General features: G+C 38.1%; 1 protein-coding gene across 1 annotated transcript in view; it reads right to left on the reverse strand.

Moving 5' to 3' along the window:
- Positions 1-1,852: 1,852 nt before the first annotated feature.
- The window catches only part of SYK (spleen associated tyrosine kinase), a 29,109-nt gene continuing 13,027 nt past the window's right edge, over positions 1,853-17,934 (reverse strand). The window contains exons 5-13 of the mRNA XM_018086215.1: positions 17,480-17,529; positions 15,133-15,201; positions 8,296-8,386; positions 7,495-7,672; positions 6,103-6,312; positions 5,499-5,688; positions 4,051-4,191; positions 3,717-3,829; positions 1,853-2,134 (exon numbers count right to left, since the gene is read on the reverse strand). Of these exons, the coding sequence (XP_017941704.1) occupies positions 2,062-2,134; positions 3,717-3,829; positions 4,051-4,191; positions 5,499-5,688; positions 6,103-6,312; positions 7,495-7,672; positions 8,296-8,386; positions 15,133-15,201; positions 17,480-17,529 (1,115 nt within the window). The 3' untranslated portion in view covers positions 1,853-2,061. The remainder of the gene's footprint in view (positions 2,135-3,716; positions 3,830-4,050; positions 4,192-5,498; positions 5,689-6,102; positions 6,313-7,494; positions 7,673-8,295; positions 8,387-15,132; positions 15,202-17,479; positions 17,530-17,934) is intronic.

The raw sequence follows: 17,934 nt of genomic DNA on the forward strand, positions 1-17,934 counted from the left end.
GACATGAACTAATCCTCCGATTTTGTTGTATCAGACATAGTTTTTAAAGAGAGTGAGAGATACAGAGAGATATATCTCCCACTCAGGGAAATTGAGTACTGTCACTTGCTGGTTAATAGAGATTTGTGCGATCTGTGCAATTTTTTATAACTAATATCCCCATAAATGTACTAATTGCACATGTAGAAATAGCAATTTCTCTGCAACACAACTAAAGTGACGAAATACCCACGTGTAACTATGGCTAACTTCTACTCAAGCTGGTCTTGTACAAAATGTTTCTTAAAAACAAAACAAAAAATAAATCATCTTCGGTATAAGTCACATTTGGTCACGTTTGAAACACGATCTATTACACTCAATCTTTTTCAGTAGTATGTGGTTTCTGAATATCTTGCACTGGACACTCAAGACTGAACTACCAAAAGTAATCAGGTATTATTTAACAAATAGATCACAACCTTAGTGAAAAGAAAAAATTCAGTAAATCCTACATTTGTTTGTAGTCCTATCTGTTTCTAAAATTATTTCACACTTTTTCACTTTTTCACATAATATCTTTTCTAGAGAAAAAAATATCACTCCATCTCTAAGAATATCCTGTTCACATGAAAATGAAAGACATATACTCTAACCAGACATATGCAATAAATATATCTAACTCTAAATCTTATCCTTTATATTCTTCTAAAATCTCTTTATCTAACAGTTGTAATGTTATGTAGACTCCTGAGATATGTGTAAATGACAATAGAGTAGTTGCTTGTGAGTAATAAGTGATAGAAATTTTGATATTGATAATATTTAAAATGAGATCGGACAAGCAAAGCATAAGGGTAAAAACAATCAGGAGTAGATTATACTATTTGTAATTACTATTACTAAACTTCCAATTTAATGGGGATGCACCCTAAATTACAGAAGAGTGATAATAAAAATACCCTTTCCTGAGATAGCCATGGTGATAGACAGCAGGACAAATACTAAGATTTTGGAACAGACTAAAGTAATCTTGAGGTCCACATGCCTATTTTAAAGAATTTATGCTAGAGGTGAAATTTAACTTTAGAGGTGATAAGGTGTGGTGAAATTCTGACAGATGCTTTTCAATAAAGATTTGAGGAAAAGGCAAAAATGATTGCTGCTCAAAACACAAAACAAGGGGCTTTGGTATACCCAAACAGATACGTGGAAAAGGTATGTCTGGAGAAGGATGAAACAGCACAGAGAAAACTAGGTGCTGCTCCATCACAGGTGTATTTTCAGGAATGCAGTGGTAGAGTTTGTGTTAAAATCCAGAATCATTGTCTTAGGCGCTGGTGTGTTTTCTTCAAAGATGAGAGCAAACCCCTGAGTTCCCAGGTTTCACCAGGAAAAAGAATAACTCCCTGAGGAACAGCTGGGCTCCACACATTAGATGAGTAACGAGAGAAGCTGGTCACATTTGAAGGAGGTGATGATGTTAGAAAGTCAAAACTTCCAGTTCTCCTCTGCCCACTTTACCACTAAGAAGAATATAACTTGATTTTAAAGGGGCTGGGTGATAAAATCAAACACACCGTCAGTCAAAGCGACTGACACACTTTCACAGTGAATTTCCTTCACAGTGAGAAATGTTTATGCTATTCTTTCTTGAGGAGCAGGAAAACCAGAAAAACTAAATACATTTGAGGACTAAGAATATTACTAGGAACATCTAAATTCCAATTCGCATTCCAATACAGGAGAGGAAGGAAGTTCGAAGTCATTAAATGGTTTTTACAGGACTGCAAAGGTAATGCAAATGAAGTTGTAAATAAAATGAAATTGGATGTAGCAAAAGTCTGCTCTCTGAGAGCCTTGCTGCTCACTTTGAGTCCTCTACACTTTCAACACTCTCTTTCTGTGCTTGGATATTGTGCAGAAGGCAAGAAAAGGCAACCTTACAGACCACAAGGCTCAGCTCTGTGCTTTGCAGGGTGAAATTGGAAGCACAGAAGCCAAAGCTGCTTGGTTTTGGAAATCAAATTGCTTCTCAGAGGGTGCTGGCTGGAGGCAAGGAAGCTGCTGTTCTTCAGGCTGTTAGTGGGAAATGTCATAATAGTAGTTACGCAGTCTCAGCTCGACCGCGACAAATCCTGGTCGGTCATCAGCGCTGTGGAAAGATGACAAGTATCACTGCACAGGAAGAAGAAAGCTGTAAGGGTGCATGGGCCTTATACTGCTTGGGACTCTACCTCGGTGACAGCTCATTTAAAGCTGCTCACAATATTTGGAGGCTACCAAAATGAGGTTAAAAATTAATGCCAAGTGGCAAATGTCGCTACAGAGCATCCAGTGAGTGGCTTTACTATCACGCCTGTTACTCTATGGTTGGTGAAAGTGCTAGAAGAAAGAAATAGCAAATCAGCCCCATTTCATTTTCTACTTCATTTACTTTAGTAATAATCTAGAGAAAAGGGTATTTGAGGTGTAATATCTGCCTTATAATTGGCACTGCAGTCACACAGAGAGGCTTAGAACCACTGAGAGGAGCCTACCCACACACTATGACTGGATGGTCTTTCTTTTATATCTGCAACTATTTCTTTATTTGGAGAACACAAACTGACAAGCCCCTACAATATTATGTTACATATTGAGATAGTTACTCTGCCTGACTCGAACTTTTCTTTTTGAATTTTTCTTCTTTCCAATAATAAAGATCTTTGAGTACAAAAAATAATAATGAGCCTGCTTTATGATACATTTATTCATCCTAACAAAACCTGATCCATTTCACTGTAGAACTGTTACAGCATTCTTTGAGTCCAACAAAAAGGCAGGAATTATTGTATGGCTGCACATTTATTTTAGAGTACAAGGTGTAACAAAACTAATAAAGAAGCAAGGCACCTAAAAGTGAAGTACCACAGCTCCTTAAATGTAGATCTTTGTTGGACACTCATATTCTCTAGATGATGAACTGGAATAATAAGTGACATTACAGTCACTTTGGGTACTTCTTGGAGCCTTCCTACAGCTAAAGGTAGCTTCACAAATATAGTTTAAAATGATAAATCATAAAATAGTTTTTAAAAATTTTTGCAATATACTATTTAAAAAAAATCAGGTAGGCTTTATTTTTTATCTTCTGTATTTCATAATTCTAACTTCTGAATTGTCAACCAGAAAAAAAGTTTTTGACATATGAAGTATGATCTGAAAAGGAAAAGATGTTTAGCCTTTCACTGGTTGGAGGTCAGTGTGGGAGCCAATCTGAGTATGTACAGAAATGAGAGAAGAGAAAATAGGTCAAAACAGGTAACTATTGAAGAATGGAATAAATATTTTGGTAATATGACTTTGAAATTTCAGTAAAGATAAAGACTTGGAAATGAAGATTAAACAAAATACAATCCAAAATGAAACAAAATGATTTGCTTAATTTCAAACGTTCTTTTCAAAATATATTAGACTGACCTTTGTGTGGAATTAGGTGGTTTTTATGATACCCTATATTTTGTAGATAGCTGTTCCAGCAAACTCTGTTGTGCAGAATCAGCTTCTTGTAGTGCACTGTATAACTCAAATAATTTTCACTTTAAAGGGCAACTGACTCCTTAGTTTGGAGCATGGTTGTAATGGAAAAAGGGCTAAAAAGTTGCATTTTGAAATAATCCTCTCATCCCCTTTCTGGCTACTAACCATGTAGATTAAAATATACTTCTATTAAAAGACCAGCACGTCACACTCACTTGTATGTCCAACACAATTTCATTAGACTGTAGACTTCTGTTGGACAGACCTCAGGACGTTCCATTCGTTCTCCTCTTTCAATCATCTGTGCAACTTCACCACCTTTCATTCCCTGGAACAGGGTGACCAGAACAGTCAGTCATCCAAGTTGCAAATACTTACAGTATGTGTGCCAGTATGAATCAAACAGAGGCCCGGAACTGATTTTTGAGCTAAACCTTTGACTCATTTGTTGCAACGACTCTCTTTAGGTAGGAGAAGGCACTGGTTCAAATTTGCTCTGAATTTTTACAGGGTGAAAAAAAAAAAAAATGACCAGGTGTAATCACTCACCTTATATGGCTTTTGCCCATAAGAGAAAGCTTCCCACATTAAGACTCCAAAGCTCCAGACGTCGCTTTTGCTAGAAAATTTGTAGAAATTCATGCATTCCGGAGCATACCACTTGACTGGCCATTTTCCATGACTTTGTGCCTAAATATGTCATAACAGAAAGGGAAAAAAGCAGGCTAGAGACAATGATAAGTGCTAAACACCACCAGGTTAACTTAGATCTGCACACATTTGTGCTAACTACCATTACATTTCTGATGTAGCTAGCTTTAGAGAGAATGGGTAACAGCCACTTCAGAAGTGTTACAAAACTGTTCTTAATCTTCCACTTTCAAAATAACGCACTGAAAGGAAATCTGCAGTAAAGCAAAGCTCAGCTAAATGACATGGAGTAATTTTTTAGCGGCATTTAGTTTAAAGGTACTCTTTAAAATTAGTTGTTTTTTTTTTTAAATTTAGGCTCTCCACCGAGGGTAAGAGATACATACCCGGACACTTGAAGTTGAGGCTCTATTTCAAAGCAAAGTGACTGCCTTGTGGCAAACCACAGTTTGATTAAATTATGCCACAGCACTGCCTTGCAGCCACTCAAGCCTCAGTCTATCCTAGCACAGTGCTAGATCTAGTGATAGGACACCACTTCACCCTGTGGAGTTGTAAAGAGAACAGACCTTTGATATTAATTCTCAAGCCTCTGAGGGTTGAGATTGACAAGCATCTCTGGGCAGGCTAGTGGCAGTACTTATTATTCCTATAAGAAGGTCATCAGAAGGGAGCATGTGCTTGCTCCTCCTCTGCAGTGTTTCATGGTCTGGCTTATTAGCTTTAAACAGCTGATGAAAGGGAATAAGCAGAAGGAACAAATAATTTGAACTGCAAGAGTGATATATCAGAAAAAAAGAAAGGGTGCAGGCATAACTACAGCCTTTGTCTTCCACCCTTTAAATGTGGCAATTATTTTACCCCCTTAGCTGTACGGATGTCCTATGAATTTAAAACAAACTAAACAAATTCAGCTTACGTTAATTTATAATTTACCGATGGTATTCTTTTAAAAACCTTCCCTAATTCAATTCTATTAGTCAATAATACAGTGCATTAGCCTGTGTTTTCCATGGACATGGTGAGAACTGGTCTGCAACAAATACATTTTCCCCCTGTTATATAAGGAAGTATCTCATTTCCACCATCATTTTCAACCTTCTAATGACAAGTTTACCAAAAGTAAATGAAAGTAGGCAAGGAAAAGAAAGAGCTTTTTTCTCCCTACACATCTCTTAATGTTAATCACCAATTTTGAAAATTGGTAACCTAATATCAGGCTATAAAAGAGTGGATGATAGGTAATATTTTTAATTTTCAACTTGCAAAACAAACTACATTTCCACTGAAAATAACCTTATTAAGCTATGTTACTATGCAGCTTTCATGTCTTGTTAAAAACTTACCTTATAATAATTTTCGTCTGCACTGAGAGCTTTGGAAAGTCCAAAGTCACTAATTTTGGCATAATGTTGGGTGACTAATAGCACATTCCTTGCAGCCAGATCCCTATGAACAAAGTTATTCTCCTCCAGGTATTTCATCCCCATGGAAACCTGGTGCACCAGCTCTGTTATGTTCTTCTCTGTGACATGTCTGAAAATCATAATTGAATTTTAAAGAGGTCAGTAGTTCATTTTTATGACTCTTCATGGAGTTCAAACACAAATCTTTACTATGAACTTGCCCATATCACGCTGTGAACCTGATGCACTTACATTTAGCTAAGCTTTAATTAGAAAAGGCAGCCTAGGCTACCTGTCCTGGGCAAGATGGTGTGTGATCACATCAATAAATGAGCAGTTGAAGGACATGTGAAAATTCTTTTATTTATTCAAAATACACTATTTTGGCAGAAATGTTTGACATGCACAAGATAATAATTTCCAATGGAGAGTAACTAGAATCATTAATTATTACATTAATGACATGTTAATTCATAATTGCCCTTAAAGAAAAAAATAGAAGAAAGGACCTGTACGCTATGAAATGGAATCAAGGCTTACATACCTATTTTTTTGCAAAAATCTGTTCAATGGCCCAAGCTCAGCCATTTCCATTACTAACATCCAGGCCTCAGCTTCACATATGCCTATCATTCGGACAATATATGGGTTATCCAGTTGCTGCATTACATTTGCTTCTCTCAGCAATTCATCCTTTATGGCTGGATCATTACTCTCATTCTTAAGAATTTTTACAGCCACTGGCTTGGCACCCCTGCAAAAAAAAAAAAAAAAAAATCCATTTCTGGGACAAGCTGGTGAAAAATCTGTGTGCTGATGCACAGAATCTTTGTCTGATGTTTCTGTCCACACGGTACAAATCGTGACAAAAGACAGAATTGACATTCAGAGGAGAAAAAACCCAACCACAACAGGAACACTGCTCTGCCCAAAGCTCGGAAGACAGTTAAGCAAAAGAGGGAGAATGGAAAGAACCCAAGAAAATTAAAAATTGTCACCAAAAAAAATCTTAAGAAGCCTGAAAACAAATGTACTGGACACAATTTTCATGCCCATTCTGGCAAGGATGGCATTTTCTTGCCAGAAAAGCTATAAAGAGCTTTCTAAGCACTAAGATATTTCGGGGGGTGAGACTAGAACAGCATTGCAGGACCCCAAGGCTCTGAAATCCTGAGAAATTAAGCCTACTTCTGCAACTTTCAGTTCATACAGCTACCTGAAAGAGTGACTGATGACATTGACACACCTCAAGTGTGAAGCAGGATTAACAACACCCGAGCTGAGATCAGAGCCCTTCAAATCACTACAGACTATACTAGAAAAATAAAAATCCCTCCTGCCTCTGAAAACCTCGGTCAAAGAAATGACCCCAGCTTCAAATGATGAGTGTATACATAAGCAGTCCATGCACATAAACAACATAAAATAACATTTTCCTATGAAAATGCATGAACAGTCAGGTAGGAACAGGGTTTATTCCTATCGACAGGATGTGATAAAAGAGGTTACAACACATTCTGTCTTCTTGAAAATCAACACTCCAGCTTCATGGAGCTGGTATTTATCATACTTATTTTAGGCAAAAAAAAATCTCTTTGATACAGGTGAACTGTCCACGGGACTCTACACTATTTCTGAAATAGATTTTGTGCAGATGGGAAACATTGCATAACACAACTGCCCACACAAACTGTGGAGGAAGGCAGTGGACTTCCCCACCAGGAAAGAAAATAGTCATAAGGAGCACTTCCCTGCTTTACTAACAAAAATGAGTGCATTACGTGTAAGAACAATGAAAGAAACTGGTGAATATTAGCCCAAATTACTTAGGTACAGTCTGTCACCCAAATGACACGCAAAGATTACTGCTGCTCCAAACAGTGAAGGCTAGAGCTTTTACATAATAGACACCATGAAAACAGAAGGAAACACTTACTTTTTCATCCTATAGAGCCCTTTCTTTACAGTACCAAAGTTGCCAGAGCCAAGTTCACCTTCCTCCAAGGTTAACAATTTCCTGTCAAGAGTGACATTTTTTGGTTTAATTTCATCTGGATCAGCATATGGACTTTCATAGACCTCAGTATCCATGGGCAAGGCCTCTCTCTGATCACCTGCAGTTCAAACAATGAAAAAATTGGACATGATTTTAGACATTTTTTTGCTGCCACAGATAATATATTCACCTTTTCTATGTTCAGGATCGTCAGTGGGTTTGACTTATAAGGGTGTTATAAAGAGATCACATACAGCCCATCTATATGCACTTCAGAACATCCCAAAAGACAGTGACTTCCTCCTGGTGACATGCTTTAACTACTGGACATTTGTGCAATGTGAAACCAGGACGTTCCTTGACAGAAGGATTAAAGAAGGGTTAAATTTTGACCCTTCTCCTTACTGCTTCCCATTAGTTACCTCAGACAATTTTTTGCTCAGAATGCTGCCTTATGTGTGCTTCATTCTCAGGCACCCTGCTTTAACTGCATTATACTTGGCACTGTGGATGCAACAAGGCAGAATTCTTTCTATGAAGCACAAGGATATAGCTTTTTAGAGTCAGGGAAGTAGGTGGTAACATCTGGCAGTTTCAGCTACCAGGCTTGAGTTATGGCAGTGGCTGCACCAACACATAACAGGGTGTGAAATACTTGCAACAAAAAAAAAAATGTGGGTTGAGAGAGATCTCTGCCATAAAGAAGAAAACTGTATTAATTATATAAATTACTCTGCCTACCTCTTTCTTCTTCTGTAGAACCTCTCTTTCTTTGCAGCACATAAGGATTAAAAGGTGCTTCTTCGAGTGAGTGGCCAATAGTTGACTGAAGCTACAGCACACAAATAGAGTTTTTCTGTTTAACAATGAATAGGTAAGTTAAAAGCACTTCCCCCCCCCAAGAATTAAGGCATAATGGTTGCAAGAGGCACACAGGTGAGAATCAGAAAGTAAGAAAGGGATACAAAAGAGTTTACTTCATTCTGAAGGTTATTGCTAAAGCAAATATCCAGGCCAAATGAAACATACACTGCTAAAGCACAAAAATATAACCAAAATATTTCAGAGCACTAGATACGAGAGAATTAACTGTACTGGGTCATGCACAAATCTTATTCTGCAGATATTAAACTTACATGATCTTTTCAAATCTGCCTTGTAACACAAGTAGTCATAAGGATTTCTCTTTAATCTGTCCTTTCTCCCTGTCCAAGTTATCTCTCCCCTTACCATGGGGAAATTGTTAGCACAAATGAAAACAAAAAACAATTCCCTTTTTTTCTTGTGGATATTACAGAGTGACTCCACTTAAAAGAAGTGGAACAAACTGGAATAAAAAGTTATTATTTTAATAGAGTTGTGTAACATCAGGGACAAATATAATTGACCAGATACTAGGCCAGTCTGTCTCTTCTGAGAGGGGAGAAAATGCTTTAATTAATTGAGCACCTGGTTCAAATACAATCCCTCTGCCTTTACTCTTGTCAGACGAATAATATGGAGGACACAAACCATCCCAACAGAAACATGGTGTGTTCTGGAGCGATTTGGTTGAAGGATTAGGCTGGCCCAATAAAGTATACATGCTCTATTCTGTCTTTGAGCATGGAATTACAGAATATGAAATTACAGAACTTATTTCTGCAGTTTTGTCCCTTTTCTTTCTCAGTACAGATTTTACTCTACTTATTAATTACCTCGCACTCCTAAGGTAGTGTTTTAAAATGAAAAATTCAAACGTCTTTGCAAGTTTGCTCAGTTCAAATAGGAAAAAAAAGTATATTGCACTTGAGAAATACTGGATAGGGTTATTTTGAAAATATTTGAGTATATACCTCTTCTTTTTAATAACTGAAGCTTTCAGTGTCATAAGTTCCTTCCAGAAACTTTGCAGTTTTGAAGTAAAGAGAAAGAAAGCTCTAGTGGAAGGTGTCCCTGCTCACGGCAAGGAGGTTGGAATGAGATGATCTTTAAGGTCCTTTCCTACCCAAACCATTCAATGACTCTATGGCATTTTCTGGAGTGAACTGTTAAATACAATACAAGTTTTATCTTTTGGAAACTCTGTTTAGTAGGGAAAACACCTGACTTGGGCATTACAGTTCCTTGAATCCTGATGAAGTTATCTGTCCGGCTGGACGAAACAGAAAAGGTTTCACTATCTAGATTTTACAGCAAACCATGAGTAGGAGGCCAGCTCTCAGCAAGGTTCTGGCCTTGTGGGATGAGCACAGTGACATCAGGCATGGTAAGGGAAGTGTTTTTGGCTTGAATTCCTCAGTCTTAGGAACAGTGTTGAAAGGCCACTTGCCATCAGGGTAAGCCACAAAAGCACCAAGACAGTTCTGGGACAGGTCAGGGGACAAACTGACTGACCTACCAATCTCAAGAACAAGAGAGGCAAACGAAGGTATAAAACAAGATCCTCAGCTCTAGTTTTGTCTCTCTAGGCTGATATACCTTGCCAGCTTTGCAAGGAGGAACTCTGTTTCCAAGACCTGTGTCACTCTACTTCACACAGGTAATTCACTAAGCCAAAAACCCCAGTAGGATTTGAACTCAATCATAAATCTCTCAGTTTGGGCTGGTAGTTTCACTGTGAATACTTAGGGCAGTTTTTTCCTACACTGTAGGTATATATAGGAAAATGCTTATGTTCAGTCAAAAATATTAATCAAATTTTGCTTTGCAAAGAATTATACTTAGTGATTCCACAGTGATTTTATCTTGTGTGTTTCACAGATCCTGAATTGCTTCAGAATGCATCAAGAACACTTAAGGGGTTTTATCTTGTTGCTAGTTACTATGACCCACTCAGTATTACTACCAAGAAGTGATTGTAATCCCACTGGACAGCTTCCTGGATGTATTCTTGCTTCCTACATTAACAGTATTTATACTTTGAAAGGGAGATCATTTTACATTCCAGAAGTCATTTGGAGTCAATTAACCGAGTGGATACAAAGCAATTTGGACTGCCAACAATACCTGTTGTTAGACATATACAAGTGCAGTGGAGACAGGTCAAACATAATGTACATCAAACTCATACATCTCAAGAATCTATTCACCAGTGAAGAACAGTTGGTGAAAATAACAGTTCTGGTCAAGACATAGCTGAGTCCTCAAGTGGAACATACAGAGATGTTTCTGCTCTTTGCAATTCAAGAACAAAATAAAAGAATCAGAAAGTATTGGATGCTCTTGTTCAGGAACTGCATTGAAAAAAAGGAGCACATCAGTTCTGTGCTTGTAAATAAAGCGCTGTAACTGTGAAATCACACATCGACACCAAATGAAGTGGGTTCTCTTTCTCAGAGATCTCCTCATTTTTGAAAAGGATATCTTATGTATCATTAGTGTTAGCTTGGTAACTAATATAAATGTATGCATGGAATGTTACTTCTGATTGTTGCAGATTGATTAAATAGCTTTATAATGTCTTTTTCATTTATGTTGCTTCCTTCTTCTCTGGAAGGAAATGGGAGACCTGGCTACCCTGAACAAAGAAAAGGATGAGGTTCTCAATGACTTCTATGCCTCAATCTTCAATGGCAAGTGCTCTCCAGGCACGCTGCCCAAGTTGAGAAAGACAAACGCAGGGACTGGGAGAATGTGCACAAGTCCATGGGAACCGATGAGATTCATCCAAGGGTCTTCAGGGATCTGGCAGACAAAGTTGCTAAGCCACTATCCATAATTTTTGAAAAACTGTGACAGTCAGGTCAAGTCCATGATGACTGGAAAAAGGTCAATATAACCCCCCATTTTTTAAAAATGGGAAATCAGAAGACCTGGGGAACTAGAGATCAGTCAGTCTCACTTCTGGGCCAGGCAGGACCATGAAGCAGATTTTCCTGGAAACTATGCTAAGGCACATGCAAAAAAAAAAGAGGTGATTTGCAACAGGTAACATGGCTTTAGCAAGGGAAAATCATGCCTGACCTTCTATAACAAGGCTGCAGCATTTGGTGGATGGGACAGAGCAACCGATGCAGTTTATCTGGATTTATACACAAAGTGTTTGACACATCCTTGTCCCAAAATTGGAGAGACATGGATTCGATGGATGGACCACCCAGTGCATAAAGAACTGCATGGATGTCTGCATGCAAATAGTTGTGGTCAGTGGCTCACTGTCCCCGCGGAGAGCAGGGACGGGTGGTGTGTCAGCGGTCGGTGTTGGGGCCGATGCTGTTCAGTGACGGGGACAGCGGGATCGAGGGCACCCCCAGCAAGTTTGCTGATGACACCGAGCCCTGTGTGCAGTTGACAGGCTGGAGGAAAGGGATGCCATCCAGAGGGACCTTGACACAGCTGAGAGATGGGTGTGTGTGAACCTCATGGAGTTCAACAAAGCGAAGTGCAGGGTGCTGCACCTGGGTCAGGGCGATCCCAGACACAGCTACAGGTTGGGTGGAAAAGTGATTGAGAGCAGCCCTGTGGAGAAGGATTTGGGGCTGATGGTTGATGAAAAACTCAACATGAGCTTGCAGTGTGTGGTCACAGCCCAGAAATCCAACTGCATCCTGGGCTGCACCCACAGCAGTGTGGCCAGCAGGGCGAGAGAGGGGGTTCTGCTCCTCTCCACTGCTCTTGTCAGACCCCCTTGGAACACCTGTACAGTTCTGTTGCCCCCCAACATGAGAAGGACGTGGAACTGTTGGGGTAAGCCCAGAGACGGGCTGCAAAGTTGCTAAGAGGACTGGAGTACCTCTCCTACGAAGGCAGGCTGAGAAAGTCAGGGCTGTTCAGCCTGGAGAAGAGAAGGTTGTGTAGAGATCTCATGGCAACCTTCCAGTGTCTGAAGGGGCCTACAGGGAAGCCAGAGAGGGATCCTTGGTCAGGAACTGTAGTGACAGCACAAGAAGTAATGGGTACAAACTGAAAGAGGGGAAATTAGGTTAGATATTAAGAAGAAATTCTTCACTGTGAGAGTGGTGAAACACTGGAGCAGGCTTCCCAGAGAAGCTGTGGATGCCCCATCCCTGGCAGTGTTCAAGGCCAGGTGGCAGAAGGCTTTGAGCAACCTGATCTAGTGGGATGTGTCCCCCCCCTGTGACAGAGGGGGCTGGGACTAGATGATCCTTAAGCTCCCTTCCAACACTTCCAACACAGAATTCTGTGATTCTATGATTTCTGATTGAACTGCAATTTAATATTTCACAGGCACATTTTCAGCTCATAATAGTAACTTGGGAATGTTGTGCAGTACTCAGAAAACCTCAAACATTTTTCTTTAGTTCATGCCACTCAAGTAGTCATGGCATGTAGCACCCTGCAGGCCTTTGAATAAGATTTTCTACCAGGAATTGGATTTTCTACCAGGAGATGGAATTTTTTCTCTTGCAGTCAAGCATAATTTCTGACTAGAAATTATGAAGGAGGTATGTACCATTGAATGTACAGTGATCTGGGTAATAGTACAGTAAAATTTCCTTCCATTTAACTATCATTTAAACCCAGAGTCCTTTCTACCCTACACTTTTAAAACATCAAGTTTAATTCTACAGATCTTTTTTAGATAAAGGGAACTTTGTCTTAATACGACCAAGACACAGGATAAAAGATTGCTTCTTGTATTCTTACATGAAACAAAAAATTGGCAAAATGACCATGGATTTCTTCAATCAGTAAAAAGGAATACAAGAAAGGAGTCCACTAGAGGAGTCTGTTAAAAATGTCACATATTAATGAAATGGCTCCAATTACTCTAAATCTGACTTTTACAGTAAAGATTATAACTTCATATAAATAATATAGTAATATTCTTATAAAGGCAATCCGTACAGCAACAGCAATTTCTTTTCAGGTTAATAATTCTGATTTGAAAAAATGCAGACTTATATGTAGGATCATAAAGTCGTCTTTGCTAAACCAAACTGAACACCGAAATACTGCATAACAAAGATCACATTACCCAAATCCTCAATGAGCTTTGGCTAAGACATCTCAGTTGCCACTAGGTGGCACGAGTTCATTTAAATTGTCTAAATTACCAATCTTAACACTCGTAGAACAGCTCGAGAAATTTTGATCTGGATTATTTATATATAATTTTAGTATTCAGATAAAAATTTGAGTTTGTGAAATTAAAAAAAAAATTCCCAATAATGAGTAAATATAATATTAAAAATAAGCGGCTTTTTTAATTTACTCTCTGAAAGTTTTTGACATAGGAGAAGTAACTGCCTAATTAACCAGGTGGAAAGTAAACTCTCCATGTTAGGGTTAATGAATAGTAAATCTTGGAATTGTTCAGAGCAGGACTTTTGCCCAGAGTCTAAAATCTGACAGTATGATGAAACTTGTGGGTCTGAGTATTCAGGGTAAATGGTGATCAAATCAGATTTCTGAAATTATGTTTTTAAATGATTGGTCCTTCTCTGCCAATATGCTTCAGGCTGTACTCTGTGTCTGCTGCCCAGAAGGGAGGAAATAGGTATTTGACAGCAGGAAGTGACCAGGGTGAGTCACAGGTTTTACCTGGTGAAGAGACAGCAGTGTAACCAAAGCCATGTCCACTGAATTCAAAACCCACACTCACTTTTCTGAATGAAACCAAAATGTGTGGGAGTATGGGATGTTATTTCAGATGGTTTGGAGCACGTCCTGACACTGCATATATATTTGTACAAGATAAATGCACACTGAAAAAGAGATGTGTGTCCTGTAAGGATATACAGATGACAACAGCTATTGGTACTTCAGTATAAAAGTGAACCAAAGCAGTAGAAAAGGAATAATTGTTATTTATCAGGATTATCAGCTACAGTACAAATCAAATACAGTTTTTCACTCTGAACAGTAGCACACCTCTAGGGCTTTTCATGCCTGATCATTTTTGTTGAAGAGCAACCAGAAACAAATAAATAAACATAGACTCATGGATCAAACAGGGACGTACATGTTATTCTCAGTATGCAAACAAGCTCATAACTATGTGCTTCAGAGCTACACCAATTACTGGACAGCACAATTTTCTGGACATGCAACAGCATTTTCACTAAGACAGGGCTGGGCCCCCCTCAACTCCCTGATATCACCTTTCCCATTCTGCTTGGTCTCGTGACATCTTACACTTGCCTACATGTAATTCAGTGCATAACAAGATTTGTGCACATAGGTTATGTAAGAATATATTTTATTAACAAATTGTTCTGCAACTGTGCTAAGTAATAACATAATTATGTAAGTAAGACAATTTTCTGATCAGGAGGGATAGTTCAGAGTAGAAATATAATTTTGGTCTTCTGTAAGTGAGTGGTTTTGAAAAACATTTTATCACTTACATTTAATTTGCAGACATGTTGAGATCTCCACAAATATTTTGTGAGAAATTACTTAAAAATAGTCCCTCTATTTTTAAAACTTCTTCAAACCCATTGCTTTGCTTATAAAATCAAGCCCATAATTATGCAGATGACTAGGAAGGAAACAGAAAGCTTACAAAATCTTCACAACCTAATTGTTAGTAGTCAAGACAGCAAGCCAAAAGAAGAGGAAAAAAGAGTGAAATTAGTCATGTAAGTCTTTTTAACTCAGTCAAAAACCTAAAAAAAGCCATATATGAGGCACCTTTTTGCTGCCAGCCTTTGGAAAGGTGTACGATTTGATTCTCGAGATAATTCCACCTCCTGCCCAACTCTAGAAACCACAATGTCAAAGAGGAACAGTGAATGTGTCATGAAAAAATAGCTAAAAATATTTTACAAAACAAAAGTGCTCTACAAGAATAAAACACTCCCAACCCTCCTCTTGCGTGCCTGCAAGTACGTATGTGAGGCATCAAACAAATGTAGCATAGGAAGCCTTAGTGCTACATTTTGTTTCAACTGTATGCTGTCAAACCATCTTGAATCTGTAGATACACCTTAAGGCAGTTTTTAAAATTCAAGTGCACTGCCCTTTCCCCAAATCTGTATTTATACAGTATGTTTCATGTCTCTCCCGCCTCTGTTATTGAATTTTAGCCACCCCTCCCACCATATTTAGCAATGTAAAGCAGTTGATAACTTTGGTATGGGGAAGTATGACAATTGTATTGAGCAAGGCTTGAAGTGCACCTTTGTCTTACAACAAACAACGTGAAGTAAAAAGCACACAAAATGGTATTAATTCCAAACAAAAATGAACAGGCTTTACATTTTTTACACTGACTTATGTTCTGTATAAAGATACTTTTAGAAGATATACAAATATGTTCTATAAAAATGCATTAATTTAATTAAATGTGACAAATTAGCATTTTCAGGGGTCACTGAGAGATCATACCTGACTACTTAAAACTGTGATGTAGCACTTGCAGATTAAACATTTAGACTGATGCTGAGGTTGAAATGATGATCTGAGACACATCCTCAGCTGCTTTAAACAGCCTTTGAACAGACTTTGCAGGGAGAAAAAAGTAACTTACAAAGTTAAAGGAGTCAAAATCACCTTATATCTGGTCATGGAGCCTCTGGTGAAAGGCAAGGTCTGGTTCATCCAGATAAATTTTTCAATTTTTTTTTTTTTTAATTTAAATTTTTATATGTATTGCAGCCTGAAATACAGTGGTGATACTCTAAAGCCTTAGTGGAATAGTCTTAGCATGTCCGAATCTGAAGTTGCTCTGAAGATAAGAAAGTGTATGAACACTGTAGAAAGATCTGCTGAATGATATGCAGGACAGATTGTCCAACTAATTTAATGGCAAACTGTTCACGTATAAGGACTTGGAGTAAACTTTACATCAGGGAAGGGATTTGCGTTGCATTTGCTACTGAGCAAACTTGGAGTAACAAAGTGTAAATGTTTCTTGTAACATGGATTTTTAATGATACTAATATGCTTCCTCTGCAAAAGGAAGTAGTTTATGGTTCAAGTCTGCAATGGAGGTTAATTTTTCCATGTAGAATGTGGAGGCTTGCTTATTCTTGCTTCTCTTAGAACATCATGGATAATATGAAACATCTGTAGTATTCCCACACTGAGTGTGTTTGATCCATCTCTGTAACTGCAGGTACACCAGATGATACACATGGGACCTCATGTGCTTAAACTTCGTGGACTTACTTGTAAGTGGCACAGATCCAAACCTTGAGGCAATATTTAATAAAAAATAAGAGACTGATTTTGGTTGCATTATTTCCAATTATTTAAAAGGGCACTTCTGATTTTCAGAAGTGAAGGAATGCGAATGCTTGTTCACAGACCTGCAGGGGCTCAATAGTACCCAAATAAATATAATTGCCTAAAATATTTTTCTATAATGTGGAACAACATCAAGATAATGACTTAGATGATTGAGCTCTCCGGGGAGACAACTAAATTAAGCCCTTTTTTTCAGATGAGATTGACTACCTCTGAATAAGACAGTGTTACGTGATTCTGTGTACGTATCACACCTCGGGTGGCTCCTCTAATCAGTGGACTCTGAGAACTTAGGCAATTAGAATAATAGATTGGCTTGCTCAGTCTTTGTGGAGTTGGAGAAAGAATTGCCCCTAACTCACTGCACAAGGGGTCAAACCCTCGTGCAATGCTGGATGTTAACTGCACACAGCAAATAAGGTAAAGTGAACCTCCATTTCAGCCAGCAGATTCTCAAAGTGAACAATGTCAATAATACAGTATCTCTTCTTCTATGGCTGATACAATCACTATAGAACATGATCATCAGTGAGGCATTTCGCCTGTTTTTTTCACATACATTATATGTGTAAAAGAAGTTAAAAATTAAATGATTACTAGAACATTCAAAACAATGATGAAAGCAATACTACTGTAGAGTATGTTAAGCTTCTTTTCAACTTACTGCTTATATCCCTAGAAAAACAAACTCACAGTTGCAATAACATAAAAGATTTAGGATTCCCAAAGCAGTATGTGACTGTAATCCTTCTCAAATAAATGCTGTTGCTGTATCACCACACAATCTTACCTTAGGAAGTGTTCCAGAGGGAGAAGGATGAGCATTAAAACCAAAATTATCTGTAAAATAATCAAATGTAGAACGATACTGAGCAAGGTGAGGAGTTTGTGTGAGAATGCAGAATTTTACATAGGGAACCAACTTTCTAGTTTTTAAATCACATTACAGTGTTTCTCTTGGACCACATTCTTTGCTCTTTTTTCTTATATGCAGCAGACTCTGGTATCAGCTGCCACAGAGACAAAAGCATGTGCAGTGCCTAAGTGATTCAAAGGAGAAGAAAAAGTACAGGTGGGAAAAGTATGTAATGATTCAAGGGAGTAGAAAAATGAAAAATTAAGCTTTAGACTTGGTGATTTTAAATGTATTTTCCAACTGTGATTCTATTCTATTCTATTCTATTCTATTCTATTCTATTCTATTCTATTCTATTCTATTCTATTCTATTCTATTCTATTCTATTC

The sequence above is a fragment of the Manacus vitellinus genome, unplaced genomic scaffold, assembly GCF_001715985.3.
Source record: "Manacus vitellinus isolate BGI_N305 unplaced genomic scaffold, ASM171598v3 scaffold_9_pilon, whole genome shotgun sequence".
NCBI classification, from domain to species: Eukaryota; Metazoa; Chordata; class Aves; order Passeriformes; family Pipridae; genus Manacus; species Manacus vitellinus.